Raw genomic sequence first — 23,563 nt, forward strand, 5'->3', positions numbered from 1 at the left:
AACACTGTTAACACATTTCAAGGAAAACCGATAGACCTGTTGTCATGAAACTCACAGGAGTAATCAATCTTACTAAAACGCAGGTCAAGTTCGAAAATCGGCATGATCGGGCCACTATTTTACTAGTTATGCTGTTTTTTACACTTTTCAGCATATATGCAACACTGTAAACACAATATAAGAAAAACAGATGGGCTAATTGTCATGAAAGTCACAGGAGTGGTCAGTTTTACTAAAATGCAGGTTGAGTTCGTAAATCAGCATAATCGTGCCATTATTTTAGAAGGTATGCTGTTTTTTCACATTTCCTCAGATTCAATTTTTAGGCATGTTAACAGTCTCATTATTAAACTAATAAGATACGTGAAAGTGTTTGTTTGACATTTCCTGCATCTTTACAACATTGTTAGTTGATTTTGTAAAAATGATGGTAAACATGTTATCGTGTATTGTGTAATAAAGTTTCAAAAATGGAAATAAACTCATATCATTGCAATTTGTCAGATTCAATCATTCACTATGTTCAGAATCTCAGAATGGAAGAAATTGGACATTTAACACTGCTCTATTGATATTTTTCTCATCACATCAATTTTCTTAGTTGATCATATAAAAATGGCAGTAAACTGTTAATTTTGTTTTATGTTAAAAATTGTTAAAAATGGGGGAAAAAACATTTCAGAACAGTGCTGTCTTGTTTACATTTCGGCATTTTCAAGTTGTGACTTTGAAGTTCCATGGGCCTGAAGACCTTTGCTAGTCACATTTTCTGAATATCCATGATACTAATATTTTATTATTAAAAATTGATGGTCATTATGCTGTTAAACATTATGTAATATTGCATCAAAATTTGAAAAAAAACTATTTTGGGCACTGCTCCCATGATTACCTTTTAAGAAAAACCATGTCACTCACTGTTCTCAAACTTACAGGAAAGAAACATGGGACTAAAATACAGCTTCAGTAGGCAATGCAATCTGCCAGATAAACAGTTTTTTTGTGAAAATTTAATTTTTCACATATTGGCATTTTCAAGGTGTGACTTTGAAGTTCCACAGGCTTGAAGACCCAGGCTAGTCACATTTTCTGAAAATCCATGATACATATATTTTGTTATTAAAAAGTGATTGTCATTTTGCTGTTAACCATTATGTAATATTGCATCAGAATAGAAGAAAACACAATTTTGGGTGCTGCTGCCATGATGACCATTATGGGAAAACCATGTTACTTATGATTGCCAAACTTTCAAAAAAGAAATACAGGACTAAAATGCAGCCTGAGTTGGAAAAGCAGTCTAATTGACTTCTTTTTCTGGAAGTTTTACATTTTCAAAGTGTGAACTTGAACTCCCATGGGCCTGAAGCCTTATGCTTGTTTCACATTTTACTTAAATTGGTATTACCTGTTGAGCATAATTAAAATTTGATGTTGAATTTGCAGTTTAACATAATGTACTTTTGCATCAGAATTGACAGTAGCCTATTTTGTTATTTCCTGCTTTTTGTCTGTACATTTGACAGCTTTGCTGCCTTGTTAAGAGTTTTAACATTAAAATGGGAAGAAAGGAGTATGGGAATATTCAGTTACTTTGTGGTTTTCTCGTGGAAATATATTAGAAGGTATTAAATAAGCAGAAAACAAGCAAGGTTTATATCTAAAGGCAAAACTCTATAGCTATTAATAGTTAGTTTGGCTAGAACAAGATACTTATTTTGTTCGTGGAATGATTCCCTTATTGTGGTAAGATATTATGTAACTAAAAAATTTTGATCGATTTTTAGGGGTACAGACTCCCCTGGTAAACCTGGCCCTCAGGTGTACATTATTTTGTGTGTACGCCAGGTGTGGTATCATAAGTAATTGAGCTAATTTGTTCCACCATAAACTTTCCAATCTATAAGACTGGATTCAGATTAAAACACATTTTACCAGCCGGGCTGGTCCAACTCTGTTAGGGTTTCTCACTCAAGTGCAATCAGTGGAATCAGCTTGAATGTCTGACATGCCTCTTCAAGCTGTGAGGGGGTAATAAACTCTTGTGTGCTGATTAAGGGTCAAAACACGGTTACGGTGCCATGGGTGTCAAATTTTTTTTTTGTTTCATTGAAATTTAAACTTTTTACATTTTTGTAGAAAACAAATCAAATTTTCAGACAATGTAAGTTTCACTGATATACTCCCAGTACTCTTTCTGTGAGCCACTGGGAAACATAAAGGAAAAAAAAAAAATCTCTGACGGGACACATGGTCATATTGGCCTGAGTCAGATATTAGGTTATTTTTTCAAGTTTTTATCACCCAAATATGTTAAACTAATCAAAAGTAATAGTTTAATATAGAAAACTGCCACCTATCACTTATTTTGAGTAAAAAATTATTTAGCACTAGGAGTGGTGTGTCCCGTCAGAGACATTTGACTTTGAAAAGTTTTCATATTTTCCACATCTGGTAGGTTGTATAAATGAAACTTAAAATCCTCTTTTAAATAGTGATAAGTAATGATTATAGCTAAAAATTACAAAGTTAAAACAATTAACAGTGAATTTATTGCCACATTTTATCATTGTCTCTGACGGGACATTTTCTGTCTCTGACGGGACATTTTCTGACAGATGTGAAACACAAAGTTTTACATCTTCAATTGAATCATTTTCAAGTGTTCTGGTGTGTTAAATTCCTTTTTTTTTTTTTTTTTTTTTTTTGCAACTGATCATTACTGGGTAATTCATTACTGATTATTAGCTAGGTTGACTGTCAGTGATTAGGTGTTAACATGTGCCGTCAGAGATCATGTCTCGAAGACCTCCAACATCAGCAATCATTCAGCAAAGTCCATTACTGGTCAGACGGAGCCCGATCCCCCAGTCAATTCAAATTTGGTTTTTACTGTCCAAACATGGTACTATCATAAAAGAGATTTTGGTATGGAAGTGCAGTGGTACTTTTTATACCACTGCCCATGGCCAAGGACCAGTGGATGGGATTGTAGGGGAAATGAAACATCAGGTTTGGAGAGCAGTGCTCTAGAGAAAAATGGTTGTAGATACACCTTATCAATTCTATTTGGCTGGCAAAGAATTATGCCCCAATGTCAACGTAATGTACCTGTCTACAGCAGATATTGTAGCAGCTACCGCACCCATCAGCAGTCGCTGGGAAAACTGTCCATCCGTTCCAGGAATTCAACACTTCCAACAGCTCTAGTCCTAGCCACGTGGACATGTTCTTGTGTCAACCAATTCTCAGTACCAGCAACCCTCTTAATATGCTAAACTTATTCATATGACTGTGGACTTTGATTTGCCTGCACATCCGCACTATGACAATGTCAGCATAGGCACAGCTCAGTCTCACCAGGGAGATTTTGTCATTGCGGAGTTTGCTGCCAGGAAAGGAGTAAAACAATTCTTAGGTCAGGTCACCCATGACACTGAAGATGGCGAAGTGGAAGTCAGTTTCTTACCTACTGAAGGTTCCGGCAAAAGAATCTTTGTGTACCATGCCACAGAAGACAAAGCATGGATTCCCATAAAAGATGCAAAGGAAGTCCTTTTAATGCCTAGCATAGACAGTTGTGGACTTAACTTGTTTCCATCACCTGTTAATGTGACTGGTTGAAAAAAATCTCTTAAGTGCAGAAAAGATATGTGTTCTAAGACTAATTGAAAAACAGGAATTATTATGTGAACTATCATGGACAGTGTTGATTGATATTGAGAAACAGCAGTAATGGACAGTGGATTACGTGAAAATTCTACTGTGCCTTATCGCTGTGTCATGATAATTAATTAATATTATTAACATATTGCATCTGGTGATTTTTCTAATCTGCAGAAATGCTTTTTTGCAATAACCATCAAGTAAGATTCATTAGATACAAAAATGTGGCTTTTTAAACCTCTTTTCTAAAATTTTTCAATAGTGCCCAAAAGTGTCCCGTCAGAGACGTCCCGTCAGAGACAGTGACTTTTTACACTTAACAGCCCATGCTGCCAAGGAAAGTAAACAAAACTGGCCTGTTTGTGCATTAATTGCTTCCCAAGACTTGTACCTTGCAATATGAATTACAAAAGTCTTGATTAAATGAAATTTCAAAGAGAATTTTGCATTGGAGTTTTAGTAAAAAAATACAGGGGTCAAAAATGTCCCGTCAGAGACCGACCTTTAAGTGATTGTCATTCCCACATATATTTCAATACAAATTAGCTGCTTGTTTTACATAATCCTTTATGGTCCAGCTAAATAAAAATGTATTTAAAAGTAACCATGTGGATCATTTACTAACTTTAATTTTTAAAATTGTCTCTAAAATGTCCCGTCAGAGACATTTCAAATACCGTGTTTTGACCCTTTAAAAGCTGATTCCATGCATCTCAAAGATGAAAAAAGTGCTGCTTGGTAATTGTTTTGTAGATGATCAGTTTTCAGTGATTTTTATAGAAATTTAACTTAATCAGATAGGGATTAAATGAAGAAAAAAAAGCTGTTAAAAAGGTGTTATTTTTTGCTATAAAATTGTATTGTGTCTCTTTTTCTTCCAGTCACTCTCTCAAGTGACAATATCCCATTTTATCTGATTCTTTTAAGTGAAATTAGGTTATGTTCCCTTGAATTCTCAGGAAATGTCATTGATGGATTAGAATGCCCTTGTTGACAAAAATGACTGATCTCCTGTACTACCAGACAAGAGGTGATGGATTATTGAGAAGCTTTGTTATGTACTATACCACTGTCTGGGCATGCCCTTACATTAGAAAATTTGTCAAGTGTTTTGGATAATTTACTTAAGCAGGAGAGATTTTTTTGTCACTTAGTGGTGGATTTGGTGAACATTTTATAAATTAGCTGAGGCCAAAATTGCAATTATCTAGTCTCCATTGTAGCGGAACTTGAGTATAGCCATATATTAGGGTGTGTAATATTTTCAAGTAAAATGTTTTCAGGTGTCAAGTTTTTGTTTTCAACCTAATACAGTTTTTCAGTCCTATAAAACTGCCAACCAGTAGATTTCAAACGAATTTTTTATCTTTTTGCTTATTGATCAGGGCCCTCAACTATTTTTAAATTACTTGAGACTTTTGAGTCAATCATTGGGTTTCATCCAAGAAGAATCATCCAAATGAAATGAATTGTTATTTTCATTAAAAACTCATTCTGTTGAACAAGACTGATTTGTTTGCCAGCAACAAACCATAGGTGACTTTTTAAATTGCAGAATCAGAAAGTGTTGGTTATCCTAGGATAGCTAGTAGAACAAGTACTAATGGATCAAGCTTAGAGACTAGTCTCTCCAGGACTCCTTTTTGACCTTTCAGTTCAACCTTTACCTCACACCTAGTCTCCAAGAGAGTTCATACTTAGTGGCAACATTATTAACCTTTAAGACTGAAGTATGTCTGCAGAAGGATTGAATGGACCGTTTGGCGCTGATGCTATGTCTTCAAGACCAGATACCTCCTCTTAACCTTAGTGAACGGAAGCCCTGGTGCGTTGGGTTGGGGGTCAGGTCTCGCTCAAAACATTTCACATTGATAATCTGTGGCATACCGTATTTAGTTGATATGATGTAGTAATATATCTCCTGTAGTGTGATGTATTCACATATCCATTGTCACTGCATTGTTTTTTTGTACATTTGATTGTGAAATCTATAAAAAAATACTTGTTATCCCCTGGCTGACAATATGACTACCTGAACTTCCGGGACCTGAAGATCTTTTTTTTTCACCTTGTTTATACACATATGTTCAACTTACAAGAAAATTGTGCCATAAATGCAAAGTTGTTGAAGTAGGTACCTTTAAAAATAAACAGTCTTTGACCATGAACAGTTTTGAAGGGTAAGAACCATGGAGTTATCCAACAAGCATAACATTTACCTAAAAGCTCCACTAAAGTTTACATCAAAACATTAATTACTGCGAGTGTTTATACATCTCTCCTCTGATGACCAAAACAAGACAGTTTCAGTCCAACAGCTATCTCTCTCTCTCTCTCTTTCTCATTGCTCCTAATGAGGCTCACTCCATAGGGCGTGAGTATTTCCTACCAGCCATCTAGCATGCTGCTGGGTGTGCATAGAGACTTAAAAAATAAAATGTTACTGAAAGTGTACAGCATGCACATTTCCTGGAGTACCCCAACTCTGACAACACAACGAATTGGACAATGATTTTCATCTTTCCTTGCAAAACATGCCAGTTTCTCAGGAAATGTCATAACAAGGTGTCCCATTTGTTTTTTTACTTTGTAGGTAGCTTAAACAAAAATCTAGAAATTGAATTTGGAAAAAATATTTTTTTCCAGTGAAACTAAGACACCATTTAGCTGCTATGTTATTTTTGCTAACTATCTGATGGTAATAGGAATTAGAAGTTTGTGTTAGATGACAGAAAACTCAATACTAATATTCCGTTTTCATTTAAGTATGATAAAAATCCATCAACCATTCTGAATTAAGGTTTGATTGTTGCTCAATCGTAGAGAATCTCGTATAGTGGGATGTTATTAATTCACCTGTCAACAGTGATGAAGACATTTAATTGAAACATGATATTCACTCGCATGCACATTCTACAACTTTACTAGCAGTTTTAAAATGCTACTCAAATTATTCAAGAACTTCCCATTCACATCCTACAACTTTTGGGTAGAAAACTTTTTAACTAGCAGTTTTACAATGAGTAGGCAATAGAAGATGTTTAAGAAGATTCCCCTAGCTAGATCAACAAACATAAACAGGAAGGTAGTGGTGGCTGGCTTCCATTTATAAATTACAGGTGGACGTGGAGGCAAATTGTTTCTAACAGATTATAGGTATATGGCAATGCATCAATTTCTTGATGAAGGAAGCATGACAAGTAAATTACTTAATTGAGGCATTGAAATCTGCTGATGAATATATTTATGTGTTTTGTAATATCTTTATCCTGGGATGAACTTTGATATAATTAATCATTTTAGTGGAATATATGTAGAAATGCCCCTTTGAAGTCTTTTATTATTGTTGGTCATAGAAGGGGGGTTTCCAAAAAATGTTCTGACATGTTTATTAGCAATTATTTTAATGGCATTATGTACATGCATTGTTGTGGAAATAAGTAATTACGTAAAAGGTGCCATGTGAAAAGGGCATTTTTATGATTGAAATTATTTTTCATTTCCGCCGTGTAGAAGGCTGACCAGTATCCTGTTACTGTTATCAGTATGTTGCTCCTCAGAGATGAGTTTATATTTAACTAGGTACCTAATAAATCAATGATGGCTGAAACTCACGGGCTGGGTGTTGCAGACAATTAACATGTGAATAGCTTGTACATATATATATCATCCTGTGTACCACTGGCAGACTAATGGCATCAAATGGACCAAATAAACATATATATATATGTTGTCAGGCCAAGAGAAAATGACTGTGAATTAGTTTTACATTATGGCCATTCAAACTGGCAGTTTTGACTATGAATAAGGCCTGATCGCGGTCCAATCGGAGTTCACTTCTCTAACTACAATATCCTTAAAAATGAATACAGTATTTTTAATGGGACTATTGCTACCAATCTGTTGTCAAGGTGCGCAAATATTTTGGTCTAAAAGTTTAGACCCGTTTTCAGGCTAAAGCTCTGCTCATTTCTGTTCTTATTGCCGTAACTTTTCGACTAGAATATCTTGGTTTGCTCTTTATTCGAGTCATTATCTCTGGGTGTAAACGCGGCAGTCGGCCCTGGTGTGCTTTTCCGATCCAAGTTATCTGCAGGTCAGGACAAATGAGTCAGGAATGGTCTCCGTAGGCATTAGAAATTCAAGAACTGCTGCAACCGAAGCCAGGGGATATGCAAGATGGCCTCTCTGGGGAGAAGGGTGCCATGTGACTTGAGTGATTTGCATGCATTTTCTCTGGCAGCTTCAGAGGCAATTAGTTTTCCAACTTCCAAGAAGATCAATGAGCTGTATACTTTGTAAACTTCCTTGTTGGTAAAAGTGCATTAAAAATGTGTCATTCTCATATTTTTTTCGTTATAATCCATGAAGATATCTTGCTGAATTTGGGGCTTTGACTTTATCTGGTTAATGCTGATGTTGTCAGTTCGTGGCTTGGCTGTGTGTCTGTCTGGCGTCAAGTAGTCTGTGTGTGCCTGTCTATCCTTTTATCTTTCTGACAATCGTCTGTCAGTTTTAAAGCAGGTGTTCATATTGATTGGTAAATAGTGAACAGTTGTCCAGAGTAATTCTTTGCATTATTATTATTATTATTATTATTATTGTTTTATCATATTATGTTTTTTTCATTCCAAAATTTAAATGATGAATAAAAAAAATTAGATTAATTTTATTATGTTTTGCCATTTATATATTGTTTGCTAAAAAGAAGAAGATGTTTGGAATCTGTAGACTCAATCTCTTCCTCCTAAAAAATGTACTGAATCATTTTCACACCTGATTACACAAAAGAAGCTGTTTGGAAGTGCCCTAAACTACTTCACTTTTGAACTCTGTCCTCAGAACCAGAAATTAAGAGCATGAGTTTTGAGAAAATAAACCAATTTTACAGTCTTTTTCATGCTGTCTTGGAACCCCAATCTTCTCAGGAGCTTTATGGGAACCAGCTGTGGCAGCGTTATTTTGGTCCTTATTTGAGGTGATAGTGTTACAGTCCTATGGCTGAGATTCCCACTACCTCCACCTGTTCTGAAGACTTCTGTAGCTAGTGTTGTTATACAGGTGTTCTAACCAGACTGGGGCCTGTCTGGGGATTTGGTACCACCTAGCAAACTCCCTAAATCTTAAAGCTGAGCATAGTGTTTTATGCCCCTTTTGAAATATGAGAAATGAACGTTTTTGCTCTGTTTGATAATTATGTTATCTCTTTTGTCGATTGGCAGTTGCTCAAATGACGGACTGACAGATTGAGGATAGCAAACTCGTTTGCAAAGATGAATTTATAAAGAAAAACTGTGATCTGGTATCGCCAGGGTGTCTGTCAGCTGTAAGTGATTGGGGGTTTTAAAAGCAGCAACCTCAGATTTAGCCAGGGAGTATCCCATTTGCAATCTCTGCTGGTATCAAAGTATTACAACCAAATTATCATTCTTACCTACCATACTTTCTAGCTTCTGTAGGAGGTACTAATGGAAAGAGCTGCATTAATTCCTAGGCCTGTTAGAAAACTAGTATCCATATTCATTTAGTAGTAATTTCATCATTGTCTGGTAGATTTTGTCATGGACTAGAAAATGTATAGTAGTAAGGTAGTCGTCCCAGTGGCATTTATGTTGAATACTAGTTGTCACATTTAATAAGGGAAGGAAACATGAATATGGTAATAACATCCCCAGTTATTCCGGCATCTGAATTTTTCATAATTCATCATTTTCAGATTTTAAAAAAAATCATTTTTTGATAAGGCACCTAGCTCACTTTTCATAATGTCAGGTCATCTTTTTCCAATATTAGTAAGAAATGATGGTTTTGTGGGTTAAAGTTGAGTCTTTTTTTTTTTTAGATTATAATGCTTCATTAGTAAAATATTCACCACAGTCATGTGGGACTCTTCTGTATTAGGTTAAAATATTGGAAATCTTCACATCATGCAAAATCCTACTTAATACAGCAGTTTTCACTGTCAGTACAGGCAGTTCTAACAAGCAAGCAATTCCAATATGCACCAAACCAGGTAAGAACAAGCAGTTCCAGCAATCACTTCAGATAAGCTGTTAAAACTCAGACTCTACACTCCATAGCTGTCAAATCAGGCCGTCAACACCTTCACCAAGCTTCACTCACATACTCCAGTCTCTGACCGCGTCTTGACATCTTCGTGTTGCCAGTATTTTCAATCCACATAAGTTAGATTACTCTCAGCAGTGGCTGATTTAAAGAATTACCAAGACTGTGGTAAAGCTCTCTCCCCTACTCTCTCATCTAATCCAAGAGCAATTGATTCTCTTTTAAAGAAATAATTGGTGCTGGGGATAATGTAAGTGTGACTATCACTTATGTTTTTAAAGGTAAAAGTGGGATCTTCATGGAAATTGATGGCCTGATTTGGGGGGGGGGGGGGGGGGGGAGTCCAGAATGTAACATTCTTGATACAACATGATTATACAAGATGCACAGCTGATGAATTGAAAGGTACAGAAACATATTTTGGTGTTGGACATCTAATGATTGAAGTGAAAGTCTGAAAGGCTGGTCTGTAGACCCAAGTGAGCAGGGATTTCATACTGTTTTTTTTCCTTCTTAGACTATTAAAAAGAAGTTACCTTTACAGAACATAGCTACATTGTACTTAGGTCAGTACAGATTTGTGTTGTATTTCCTTGCTTATGTAAATGTTGGGCTACAGTGCCCCCATCATTATGCAGTATGTTGAATGGGTGGTCATTTGAAAATGAGACAGCTATGCAATGTTTTCTTGTATAATGTACTGGCTTGACACTTGACCAGGTCTCTGAATTGATGGTCATCTACCAGGGAATTGTCAGAGGTGGGACACTTGTTAAATTGGCCAGAAGAGCTAAAACTGACCAGCCTAAGAGCTCAGAATTAGAGGTGCATTTACACAGGAAACTCTCAAACCATCTCTGAAATGTTTGTATGTCCATCTATTTGGAAATGGAGAGGAAAATGATTTGATACCTTTCGGTACAAAAAAAGATGAGCCAACATATTGAGATTTTGGTCGTAATTTTCTGGCAGTGCACAGCAACATTCATAATCTTGTGCAGATATTGTCTTGTATAAACTTGTTTTTTTTTAGACTGGTCCTAACCCGTACCATGAATTTTTCACTTTTAATGTACTTCATTGATTGTTAAAATATAAACAGTTACATTTTACAGGCTCTGTACACTACTAATTTTATATATATACATATGTAACATACTCAACTAAATACAATTACTTAATACAATGTTTTCCCTTTGCTGTTCCCCTACCAATTACATTCAGGTTATTTAAAATGGCCTGCAGTTACTGATGTTATGGGATTGTATGAGATAGATGAAAAGGTTTTAAAGAAAAAATAATATTACAGAGGGGAAAGATGCTATGTTATGGCCCAAAAATGGGTCTGAGGCACATTTGGGGGCTTACATCTGGGAACTGCAGAAACAAATGGAGTGGTACGGGGCCGTTTTATTTTTGCTTACGTGAATGCATCTCATGAGCAGAATCTTATAATCAGGTGTGGTACCATGAACTCTCTCTGTCTGTTTGTTGTTTAGTCTTTCCATTATCTGGCAAGATCTCCTCTCTGTTTTTAGGCAACTTAGCACATGGATTTATTTACCTGTGTGTTTTAAGATTGTGGTGGTTGAATCCAATTGAGCAATATGCCGTATCTCTCTCTCTCTCTCTCTCTCTTGTTCACTCTCTCTCTCTCTCATAATACTACAATATGCAATTAAAGTTCCCAGACACTCAAAACACAGAGAAGTGTGCAGACAGATGGGAGGATCCCATATGCTTGCCATTGTGCTTTTGAAACTGGTCACCTTAATTAAATCTATACCTTGGCCTGCTAGCCTATGTATATGTATTTATGGCCAGTTCTCCTCTTTCTTCAGGTACTCCAGTCTTTGTGCATTCTGTCTGCTGCTTGACCCTGTGGACTTGCTAAGGCATGAGAACTGATGCTTTTGGCCATATTAGAGCTTAGATATATGCTGTATTTTTTAAGGAGAGATGGAGGGGATTTAAAATAATGAAATGATGAAACAACTTCAGCTATCTTTGAATGTCCTTAGTTTATTGATTGCAACTCTGTAACTAAAACATTAATGTTGATTTGCTGGAAATTTTCTAATTGGGACATTAAGTATTTTGTTTATATATTGTTCAAATATAAAAAGAGACAGAAAATCTCTGGATTTGATAGCAAAATGCAATCAGATTGTACATATAAGACTCCACGCGGCTTGTCACCTTATAACTTGAACTCAATCCTGTGGAACAGATTTTTTTTCTTTTTTGTAAGAAAAAATTGATGTGAACATTTCCCAATGTGATTCTTGTGCATGCCTTGAGTTATATGGTATCTACAGTATTTTGATATTTAAATTGCATTTTTCCAGGTATGTTATTCAAGGAAAGAGAAGTGCTTAAACAATAACTAATCAATAGGATTTCTCTCTCTCTCTCTCTTTCTCTCTCTCTCCACTTGTGTTCTTGTGTGCATGTGAGTTTACTTTGCTAACTGGGAATAATACAGAATGTCTGACAGGTTTCACCCTTAAAAATGACTTGCAATTCTGTTTTATAAACATAAGTAGAATAATGATATTTTGAAAAAACAAACAACTCGGGATTAAAACATGTAGAGTCTGTAAATGAACAGATATTGATAGATGTAGGCTGAAAGATGAACCCACTCTTCATTCTGATGAAAAGTACACTGCATTAATAAATAAGACCCTCAAAGCCAGTGGGACTGGAAGAAAACAATGATAGAAGTGGGACCGACTTGACAGCCCATTTATAATGCAGTTTGTTTTTTTCCAGGAAATGTATTTTCTCTACCAAATTTGTGGCAGATTAGTACATCTATTTATAGGTCTGTGTTTGAGGCACAACAGATAATGGACATTTGTGGCTTTCACGCAAGGTGCTCTTTATAAAAGGAAAATAGCATTGTGAATAAAATTATATTAAAAGTTATAGATAGTGATTTACTGGGTTCTCTAAAGCAAAATTTGCTTCAGCCAAAACAACAGATTTTTAGCAAAATCAAATATTTGAGTCAAATAATTGCTAAATTAACACACAAAGAAGACACTTTCTTCCACAATTGATGAAAGAGGAGTCTGCTTGCTTGAATACAAGTTTGATTAAAATTATTTTGTCCTTTAAAAAGCCTAAGGCCACATTGAGGGACTAGCCTGTTAATTGTATACCTGTTATCATTCTTTTCACAGAAGTAAAATCAAGTGATACAAATTGAATACAAATTTGAAATTAAAAAAAAAAAAAATGTATTTTGACATATCTGTCCAGCAATTGATGATGGAAATTGTAGATGATATGTTATATACATGTGATAATACATTTCAACTTGTTGTCAAGGAACTCTGAGAAAAAAATCTGTTTTACTTACCAAGAGAAAATTCCAGTTATTGTTCCAAATAATGGAGTTTCTGATCCCTGTAAGTGCACCATCCATTTACTGTAGAATCTATAAGGTCAGTAGTAATTTCCTTCTTTCTCTCCTAATAGAATGCACTCCTATATATTTTTTAGTCAAAACAGAATATATAAATCCTGGAGTAATAGAGCTGTGGAAGTAAAGGAAGTATTGCAGTCACTCTCTCAGGCAGACTCATATAAAGTATCTGCCTCTCCGAGCAAGCTGCCGTATCTCTTCCTATCTTTACTGCGGCATGGACCGCTACAGCTATAGTTAGGACCGTGAATTTTTTGTTTGACGAATTACCATGGGAGCCACAGCTGTTGTCAGCATCAGGTAGAACAGGAAGCTAAATTATGGATACCATGTAAAAATGGTGAGATTATTTATATTTTGGATTAATTCCTCCCAGCTTGCGATGTATGCAATATCTGATTGTGTTCCTCCTGCTCACTATGGTAGTGCCTTACCTTTCCTGAATGATGCCTGTTTTAGAAAGTCCCTCCTGTTGGCAGAGTAGAGAGATAGGGGATGACTACAGAGTTATGCTGATGAATAATTGGTCAGGTTGATGTCTTGGGGTGGGCCAAAGGCTACCAGAATGTCCACCTGTTTACAGGTGCCTTGGAATGTATCGGACAGTGATGAAGGAATGGAGGGAGGAAAGGTGCTAAGTCACCAGGGGTGTTGGTCAAAATGACCAACTCGGGCTAATTGATAAGGGAGGAGGGAGAACTATGGGTGGTAATGGACATTACTTGTCATCAAATGACCAATCCTGTGTAGTCACAGTCCTGACTGCCTTATTCACAAACACCTTACTTTGGGCCTTAATTCCTGGAAGACTTTTTTTTTTCAGTTATCTTTTACTTGTTTAACTGGCATCAAAGCCGTTCAAGCTCACTGGAGATAAAGTGATGGTTTCACAGCATCTGTTGTAAGCTTCTGTAGAGTGCCACCTGATACTGGCTTTATTTACAGATCATTTGAGTAAAGTGTCTCCATGTTATTTCCAAAAGTACATGCAAGAGGATGTTTTAAAATATTTTGGATAAATCTTGATGGCTTAAGTATGGGTGTTCCACTCAAGTGGCTCTGCAGTCTGCCAGTAAAATCTGACCACTATGAGTCATCAGTGGTCAGTTGGAAAATAAAAGAGCATGGATCTCTGTATGTCCTTTCTTTTTTATTCCCCTTTTTCCTTTTCAACGGAGAAATTCGAGTGTTTTTTCAGCTGATACCAAATGAAAGTATCCTGTTACCACTGGTATTAAGTCTGCCCTGCTTACTGCCATCAGGTACAAAATCTGAATTTATGCTAACAGCCACAAAATCAGCCTATTTTATTCTATCTGATAATATCAGCTTGCAGAATTCTATTTAGACTTCAACAATCTGCCTTGAAATCAGCTCATCGTTCACCTCAGCTTGGAATGGTAATATGCAGGTGAAACAATTTCCAGTAGTGTGTTTGTCCAGAGAACACATCAGGTCCTGTGCATGCTCAGCCAGAGAGTGAGCTGTGATCTCAAACTTCTGGAAACTACCTGCTGAGAGATTAAGCCATCTTCTGCCTCAGTGTTCAGACTGGCAATGCAGGTAAATAGGCCTTAAGTAGATGTCAGGACCTGTGAAGAAATTGAACTGAAATTATCCCTTGAGAAAGGGTCGTTACCCTGTATCTCCAGAGCAGGAAAAATGTGTTTCCTCAGAGGAGAAAATAAGCTTCCAGGAAGATACAGAGCCAGCAATTGGTTCCAGATAAATCTAATCTATGGCAACATGCTGCAAGGTAACCGGCTTTTAGAGAAGGTTGGTTTGAATTGGGACCACCTTGTAGATATATGATCACCTAGCCTTGCTTTCAGGTAGTCCTGGCTAGTGGAATCAGTGGTCAGTGACCCTGGTCAAAGTTTTTATGTCCACACGCTGAGAGAACTCAAACATCTGTGAGTGTGTTACCTCATTGCCTGTGGACACTGTTCCAGTTTTTATTTTTTCACAAATTGTCCAGTGAAGTCTGTCCGCCTTGTTTATAAATACAAAAAAATGGCTCCAGTCCCCGTGACACTGTACAAAGCTCTGCTTCCTAGTGTACACTGCCGACTTTCAATATTGCCACTGCCTGCACAGTATGGTATATTTCAGGCCTCCGTGCAATCACACATGCATGCACATGTTATCCTCTGACCTGCGCCAGACTGTGTACTGTGCAGAAGCCCTGTGCCTCCCTCTGGTCCTTGGGCCAATAATGGGATGTCAACGCTATTACCATGGGATCCGTGGCCTTCACAGAGCATGCAGAAGCGCTGTGATCAATACAATGGCGGTGAATTGAACAGAAAAGCCCCAGGATTTACCGGGGCTCTCCTAAACAACTGTATCATTTGTTTGCTCTCAGCTGGAGTACTATTGTTGTAAAGTCACTGGGCTTTGTATGCACTCCATTGTACAGGAGATATACAAAATCCATCCTGCCGATAAATGCATGTAGTTATCACTGATTAGAATGGATCTTGGGTGAAAAAAATAGTGCTATTGTTTTAGAAGTGTTTTGTTCCTTGAATTGTTTTCTAACAAGGCACAAGGTTCTGCCACAATTTAAATGCTGTGCTGATGACAAGTAGTATAAAATTTTGTAAGACATTGACTAGAATTTATTAACTGGAAATTTTATCCAACTGTAGATTTGAACCAAATCAGTAAAGGATTAAATGAAAATAAGTGAAATAATTTACTTTTACTGAGCCAATTATAAATGTGTAGTATGCTAGAGAGATTCAAGGCTATTTCTGTACAAGTGGAGATTATATTACTTCTTTACTTAAGGTAAGGGTATATGCCAATGCTGTAAATAGTTCCTGTGTAAGTGAGTACATATTATTTATAAACACTTTCATTCTCTCTCTCTCTCTCTCTCTCTCTCTCTCTCTCTTAAAGTCATAAGGGAATCATCATAGTCACTGATAGTTTAGATGAAATTTTACATATCTCTAAAAAGCATGAGTTTGCCTTGAGTCTGAGAGTTTTTTCTTTTTGTGAGTAGCATAAAATCTTAAAGGATTTTGTAGATTTTTACTGAACTATGTATTTCAACTATATCAGTAATCCTAGACTAGTGATTGCTAAATGAATCTGTAGCAAAAACAATTCAGAACTATTTGCAGATGTTAAGGATAATTTTGGCAAGTAACATATTGTGTGTGCTGTTACTGTTAATACTCAACTGGGATTCAACTGGGAACTCTTCTGCTTTATCTCTTGCATACAACCCCTTAGCCTCCAAAACAGCAGTGAAATGATTGAGAAAATTCACCAGTCATTACTCTTTATCATATTGAACATTTCTGGGTGAAAGTTGACTTCTTGCATGCAATTGAGTAACTGATGATTATTTTTATTTCAGCTCAGACACCGTATCATTTTTACTTGACATGCAAACGGAGAAACATCACGATGCAGGTTTTAGAATGAGCCATTTACCATTCAAGTTTGGTTTTGCATGTAGCAGCTGATTGAAATATATCTTGTTTTTTAATTCCATTTTTCAGCAAGTGCCCCTGCTTCATGTCACAAGATCGCATCAAGGGCACTGGTGTGATCAGAACTCAGGCTTTGAGAAGACATTTTTTGTAATCATCTCTGCCCATTCTACATTTAGAATTGAACATTATTAAATGGTGATGGCTGAAGATTGCTTTATAAGTCGGTCTCGAAAATTAATTTTGGTCAAGAAATAAGGGCAGTTGAAACAGGCAAAAAAAAGGAAAAATTCTCGACGCAGAAAAATAATCATAATAATTGTTTTACATTTTCTGGGGTAGCGCTGGCAATTTTTTTCTCTTAGCCAAATCACTACTTTTTCATTATTTTTTTCTCCAAATGGTTTAAATTTAACTAAAACAAGTCAAATCAACCAGTTTTTGTTTAGCCAAATTAAGTCAGTTTTAGCATTTGGCTAAATTGGCGAGTGTTAGCGCTACCCCAGATTTTCATTTTTAAAATATTGGTGTCCATATTGTTGATTCACTGTTGAATGAGGGGGGAAAAAAGACAGGGAAGCTGGTAACTCTTGATCACTGGCTATCAGTCTGATGGGTTATAAAGAAATTCAAGACAGCCTCACACACACGCAAATCTCTAAAAGTAGATCGAAAAGTTCATATAAAATAAATCAAAATGAAAAAAAGGAATAAATCTAATACGTGTATTAACAGGGGGTATATCTGTTATCAATCTTGTGATGCTTTTAATTGCAACCATGAAACAATTTTTACATAAGATCAGTGTCTGTGCGACAAACAAAAAAAAATATATCCCAATTGAAAACTGTCGACATTTATTGCTTTTCCAATAATGAAGCTTGTCCCAGTGGGACCACTCAATCAATTATGTATACATACATATACAGAAAATCAAGATATGGTAAACGGCTACGGAACCGACACCAGGACACCAGTAGATAAATGCACACAGAGTTATGGCATAGTTTAGAAATCTGTTAGAAGAATTCTAATCTGCAATAAGATAATAATGTATTTGTAATATGGGAAGCGTAAGAGTGAAGTTACACATTTAGTTGTTTTACTATAAATGAAATGCATGATATAAAAGTTACACAGTTACGAAGATGAAAACAAGTTTTGTTGAGAAAGGGGCATATTGTGTTGCCAAGTCATATCAATATGATGGTGTTCTTAAGAGATATACATGCATTAAAATTATGTACTTAACTGATACTCAGTACAAATGCACATAATTTTGGTTGATTCGACCATCTTTAAAAAGATTTTTTTCTTCTTTTTTTATTCTGGAGTTCCTTAAAAAGAGAGCCAAATGCAGGAGTCCAATTTTGAGGTCACAAGTGCCTAGATGACAGTCACTGTGACAAACTTCCTGGTATCTGAGAGATTCCAGTGTTCGATAATTTTGCCTGGTGCTGCTATTGGTTAACTGACATCTTAGACTTTTTGAAGACACAGATATTTTTTGTCACTGAAATATGATGCATACATTTTATCTAGAAAATCATGATAAAAGATGTGTTGGAAGACTGAAACGTAGTTATTTTGTCTGCCTTTGAACATGCTTTATTGATATCTGTTGATCAGATATTATTAGGTCTGAAATTGCATTTATACACGGCTACGAGTCATCAACTACATTGAACAGGAAGTCTTAAATAGTATTTGATAACTTGAAGGAGCTGTTAAGACACCTAACCACCTATTTGTGCTGTAAATGTAGACTTATTCTGAGGGCTGCATGCATTTATGGTTACATTCCTTGATTGTCTGTGGACTCTCTGTTGTTGGAGTTGGCAGGTTTTTGATTTTACTTGGCATAAGGAGATTTATTCAGCACAGTCTAGCCCAAACAAAGAATACGTGAGGCAATGGGGTTGTGTTTGTACGTGGAAATGAGAAAGATATTTAAAAAGCATGATGGCTCTTTGAAAGTAAATATTTAAGATTTATTTATTTATGATCCATTTAATTTGATTGTAAATAACAATTGCATTAAGTCATTTTATAAACATTTGTTTATAGATATTTATATTTATAAATTTATTTTATATTTTGTCCTTATATTTTTAACTGAGAGAGTGTGTGTGCATGGGGAAGAGGGGGACTGAACGGAATTGCACTCTAGTGCAGATAAATGAAAAAAATTCTACAAATACGATGCTTGGAAGGTTTGCCAGAAGCTCTTCCAAAAGAATAAATATATAAGACAGTCTCAAATATTAGAGGAGGCGCCAAGAAAGCATTTGTGCAGATTACCACTCGCCAAGGAACACTTAAGTTTTTTTGTTCTTCCTTTAACTAAGGCTTTCCGAGAGGCAGTCAGGCGACCATATTGAACAGGTGTGCATCTGTGTAAATTACCTGGAGTTTCCAGGAATGGCTGTGATCAAGGGGGAATAATTTATTGATTGAGTTATTCTTGTGCACAGTTATGTACCTGTCTCGGTGGGGTGTGAGAAGAGGCCTGATGCCTGCGTGGCTGGGTAGCTCACCTAACTGCATCGAAAAAAAAAAAAAAAGACAGAAATTGACTGTTCTCAGATTTTGAACTTGGTGTTTTGAGAACTTATGACATCTTTGCTGAAAAAAGAAATTCTGTAATTAGTGTCTATTGGAAAGCAAGAAATTTTGCTTTTGATTTTAAGGTTTTAAGGTTAATGAATTAAAGAGAAGAAAAGTGACTGATGAGAGTGGGGTTACTTTTTAGTTACTGTTTGTAAGACTAAAATTGAAATGTAACTTGAAAACAGCTCTAATGTTGTGAATTCATTTAATATATTCCCATTATAGGGAGAAAACTCTAATCATGATCTTTACTGTTGATAATTCTTAGCACAAGGGTAAATCTAGCCCTTACAAGTGTGTGTTGTTTCATAATTGTTGTTCAGCTTGATAAATTATGATTACTTTTCAGGTCTGCCAATCCTACCCATGGGTTTATAGTGCTGAACAGGCTGGGGATGAACAATCAAATAGAACCAATCACCAAAGAGGTAGAATTCCAGGCACAAACACCATTCTTGCTGTATAGAAATGGAAAATGTAAGTGTTTGTTAGCACCAATTTTAACTGTTGTATCTAGTTCTACTTCACAGTCTTTTTGCAGTAAATATGGTTGAGAATTGATTTCTTGCTCATTGCTCAGAGTGGCTTCTCTACTGCAATGAGCCATTTTGCTGTGGATGTCCGTCTGGCTTTCTAATGTACAGGGGTATATTTTATATGCAGAACAGTGTGTCTGTGTGTAAGTATTCTGCCGTGGCCCGTCCTACAGTGCAAAAAAAAATGTTATTCAAGGAATCAAAAGTGCACCTGCTTATCCACTCGTGCTCTTTCTCTCTCTCTCTCTCTCTCTCTCTCTCTCTCTCTCTCTCTCTCTCTCCATCTATCCATCTGCCTGCCTTTTGATATGATTCAAGCTTATTAGAGAAACAAAATGATTTTTGTTGTTCAGTGTGCTACAGATTACGGTACACTCGTAAGACAACATCTGCTTATTTGGAGTCACCCATTACACGTTATGTAAATAATTTACATGGGGGCCTTTAAAATTTTGCTCAGTATACATTAATGTATCCTGGTACTGCCACCATATTTGGGTAAAAATATGATCTTCAGTTTCTAGTTATTTATTACATATGCAGCTTCATTTTCCATTATATCATATCTTGTTGCATGTCATAGTTTGTACTTCTGGTTGATTTCAGCTATATGTGGTATATGGTTCTATGACAAAGAAGAATGTGAAAGAATTTCAGAATTAGTAAATAGGTAGGTTGTGTGTACAGAAATAGGAGTCCAGAGAATTTCATCTGGTCTTCTTAACTGCATAGATAAATATGCAGTTCCTGGTTAAAATATATGTATTTTATGATTCTGACATACCTTGGATTGATTTTATTGTAGGCAATAATCTTCAATGTATTCTGAAATCAAAACCTGTATATTTGATATTGCACCAGGCTCACCATACTAAACTTGATATTTAATCAGGTTCACCATATTTGATATTGAACCAGGTTTGTCATATATTGTAATTGAAATTAAACCAGATTTGCCTTATCATATTTGATATTAAACAAGGTTCACCATACTAAATTTGATATTAAACCAGGTTCACCAGATCATATTTGATATTAAATCAGGTTCACTATACTATATTTGATATTAAACCAGGTTCACCAGATGATATTTGATATTAAATCAGGTTCACTATACCATATTAAACCAGGTTTACCATGTTATGACTTCTTTGCTCTATGTTTTCTAGCGTAGCCAGCCAGCTGAAGAGAGCTGGTAATAATCGCAGCAAAGGTGCTGAGGACGGCAAGATGAGCAGTTCTCAAAGGAGACAGGTGGATATCATGCAGATGTTATCCAAGGCACAGGATGAGTACGACAAGGTGATTACTATTATCAATATATATATTCTGAATTGGTAAACACTTTGGGTCCTACCAAAGAAAAAGATCATAAAGGCTATACCACTAAATAGGGCAGATCAGGATCACAAAAGAGGGTGAGAGCTGAGCCACTCAGTTCAATGTGATATAATGCTAAATAGTACAAAATAGAATAGAATGGGAGTTGTATTATGAAAAAGAGCAGTAGCTGTATCACAAGATGGGAATTGTTCAACAGCATGGCTTTCCAAATATAGAATTTCCATACAAATGTAGATTAACAGACCCTTTCTTCATTTCACTTAAAGTAAAAAGAATATACTCTTTTTGAAAAAAGTGGTTTTTGATTACTTTAAAAGTACTTTGTCTTTGTTTTAAAAACAGGTAATATATCCAAACAATACCTTTAAGGCTGGTTAGATGTAAAGTATTTCTCATCTACTCAGCTGCAGCAATTTGTTCTCTCATGTGGCCTGCTGCTGGACTGGCAACTGCCTAAACCGTGCATGCAGTTGATGGTGTCATCAGCAGATTTTGGTTTGACCCAGGGGCAGGTTTCACCATGATGGCAATGCTAAATTCAGCTCTGCAGTTGATTTTATTAGAAGGATCTAAATTGTTAGCATGGGGCCCTTTGACTAATGAAGGTGTTTCGAAACCAGTCCAGATTCTGACGCCAAGATACCAGGACACACTTGCCACCTTGAAACATAAGCTTGTGATAACTTATTGTTTTGAAAAAAAAAATTAGTGTCTGTTATCATTATCGTGACTGACTTAGGTCTAAGTTAAACAGTTCTCAAGAGTTGTGAAGATTCTTTTGCTTACCATTTTTATCTAAGCTGGTAGAAAATTTCAAATCTCAAAAGCATGGGGACATATCTCAAATAATGATAAGTGATGTTCAAAATTCCAAACTGATAGTTGAAGTTCTACAATGACTATCAGTTACAAAAGTGGCTTTAGTTTGACCCATTGAGATTTGCCCCCTATGCCTTTAATATGTACATGATGTCTTACTTATACTTCTTTTCACATTCTGTGTTTTTCTACCGTTGCGTGGTCGCAAACTTGCACTCCGTCGCAAACTCTCCACAAGGTCTACTGGGTCTTCTTGTGCTATGCGTTCCATCTCGTTGTTGTGGCTATTGCGTCTGGTATCTGTGTCCAGGATTGAGAGAAATAACTTCATGGCTCAATCAGAGTAGAGAATTTTTCATCCCAGTTGTACAGTGCAGCGTTTGTGCCGTCAAGAGTATTTTGTTTTTGTTTTTTTCCTTTTTTGCTAACTGCTGGTCACTTCTGTTGTTACAAATAGCCCTCTCATGCCACTGGTGAAGACACTGCCCTGTCTAATGTCCAGTGGTCAATTCCAGTATGCTGTCTTGTTCAATAAATACAAATTGTGAAATATTCTGAGATTGAGCTTTTTTCTTTTTATCGTCCTGTAGCATACACACAGATCCTGATTAAATTTGACATCAAGATTGTTGAAAGACGGACACTTGAAAATACTTGCTAACTCTTTCATTAATAGCCCTGCTAAAAGTTTTTCCTTGAGTTTCTCATTATAAGGAAGGTCACCTAGACTTGACATAACTTTGAAAATTAAAACTGCTGCACAAGTGAACCCTCACTGTTAAGATTTATCCATATTTAGGGCAGGAGTGCTCTGTGTGGTAGAAATAAGTGTGTATTACAGGAATGCAGTAATGTTTTTGCACCTGGATGTACAACAGGGGAGTAGATTTGTTTACTGGAAAATTGGCCCTAAGTTAGTCAGCTGACAGTTAATTAGTGGTAATCACTTCCTTGTGGATAGCCTTGTCCCTGCCCTCATGTATATATGTATAATGTGGTGATAGCTCAGAAGCTGCCCAAGGTAGGTGGGGAGGGGGGGTCATCAGACGTCAGACGTCAACTCTATGAAATGAAACAAAATTAAGTAATTTCTAGGATTTTTTCCTTTGTATTTTCTTTGTATTTGCTGTTTATAATACCAGTTTTGTTTTTGAGTCAAAATTATTCAGACAAAATATGAGTTGCTTGTACTGGTTTTTGCCAGATGGTGGTTAACAGCTTAACAAAAGTACATTCAGAAGTACCTAAAACCAACAGGACTTGCTCTTAGATGAGAAATTTTAATTTGGAAGTCCACTGCCATTCTTACTCAAAGCCAATAAATCCCCATCTTTGTTTTCTGGAACAGAAATGAAAGAAGGGAAAAAAATTGGGGAAAATGCAACAAGGCCCTTGTATAACATGTAAATTAAAGCAGAGTGTACAAGCCAGTTAACCCCAGGAGTAATTTTCAACCGTGCTAAATATTCCATGAATTGTGGGAGGTATTCCCAGCCTTGCTGTGTTTCCTGTAAGTTATGGTCTACAGAGAGCCGTGTAGAGCTCTAGGGTATAGGTAGGGTCTGGGCAGGGGGAAGGAGAAGAGAGATCAGCTTTTTATTCCAATCAGAGTCAGTGGACCCATCTTTTTTTTCTTTGATTTT

General features: G+C 36.2%; 2 protein-coding genes across 4 annotated transcripts in view; one reads left to right on the forward strand and one right to left on the reverse strand.

Annotated features, from left to right (window-relative positions):
* The window catches only part of LOC106176729 (muscle calcium channel subunit alpha-1), a 148,665-nt gene extending 135,335 nt beyond the window's left edge, over window positions 1-13,330 (reverse strand). Inside the window, exon 1 of the mRNA XM_087014903.1 lies at window positions 13,100-13,330. The gene's annotated coding sequence lies outside the window, so the exon portion shown is untranslated. The remainder of the gene's footprint in view (window positions 1-13,099) is intronic.
* LOC106176731 (mRNA-decapping enzyme 1B) overlaps window positions 1-23,563 on the forward strand; it is a 31,947-nt gene that overhangs the window by 3,543 nt on the left and 4,841 nt on the right. The window contains exons 1-4 of one of the 3 annotated variants that reach the window (XM_087014921.1): window positions 13,485-13,505; window positions 19,571-19,698; window positions 20,364-20,427; window positions 20,927-21,059. In XM_087014921.1, coding sequence (XP_086871047.1) covers window positions 19,617-19,698; window positions 20,364-20,427; window positions 20,927-21,059 — 279 coding nt within the window. In that variant the 5' untranslated portion in view covers window positions 13,485-13,505; window positions 19,571-19,616. Of the gene's footprint in view, window positions 1-13,484; window positions 13,506-14,559; window positions 14,729-19,570; window positions 19,699-20,363; window positions 20,428-20,926; window positions 21,060-23,563 lie in introns of those variants that run through there. The other 2 variants (XM_087014920.1, XM_087014919.1) reach the window with 2 other exon arrangements.

This window comes from Lingula anatina, chromosome 6 (assembly GCF_051362555.1).
Source record: "Lingula anatina isolate TDL-2025a chromosome 6, LinAna3.0, whole genome shotgun sequence".
Lineage (NCBI taxonomy): Eukaryota > Metazoa > Brachiopoda > Lingulata > Lingulida > Lingulidae > Lingula > Lingula anatina.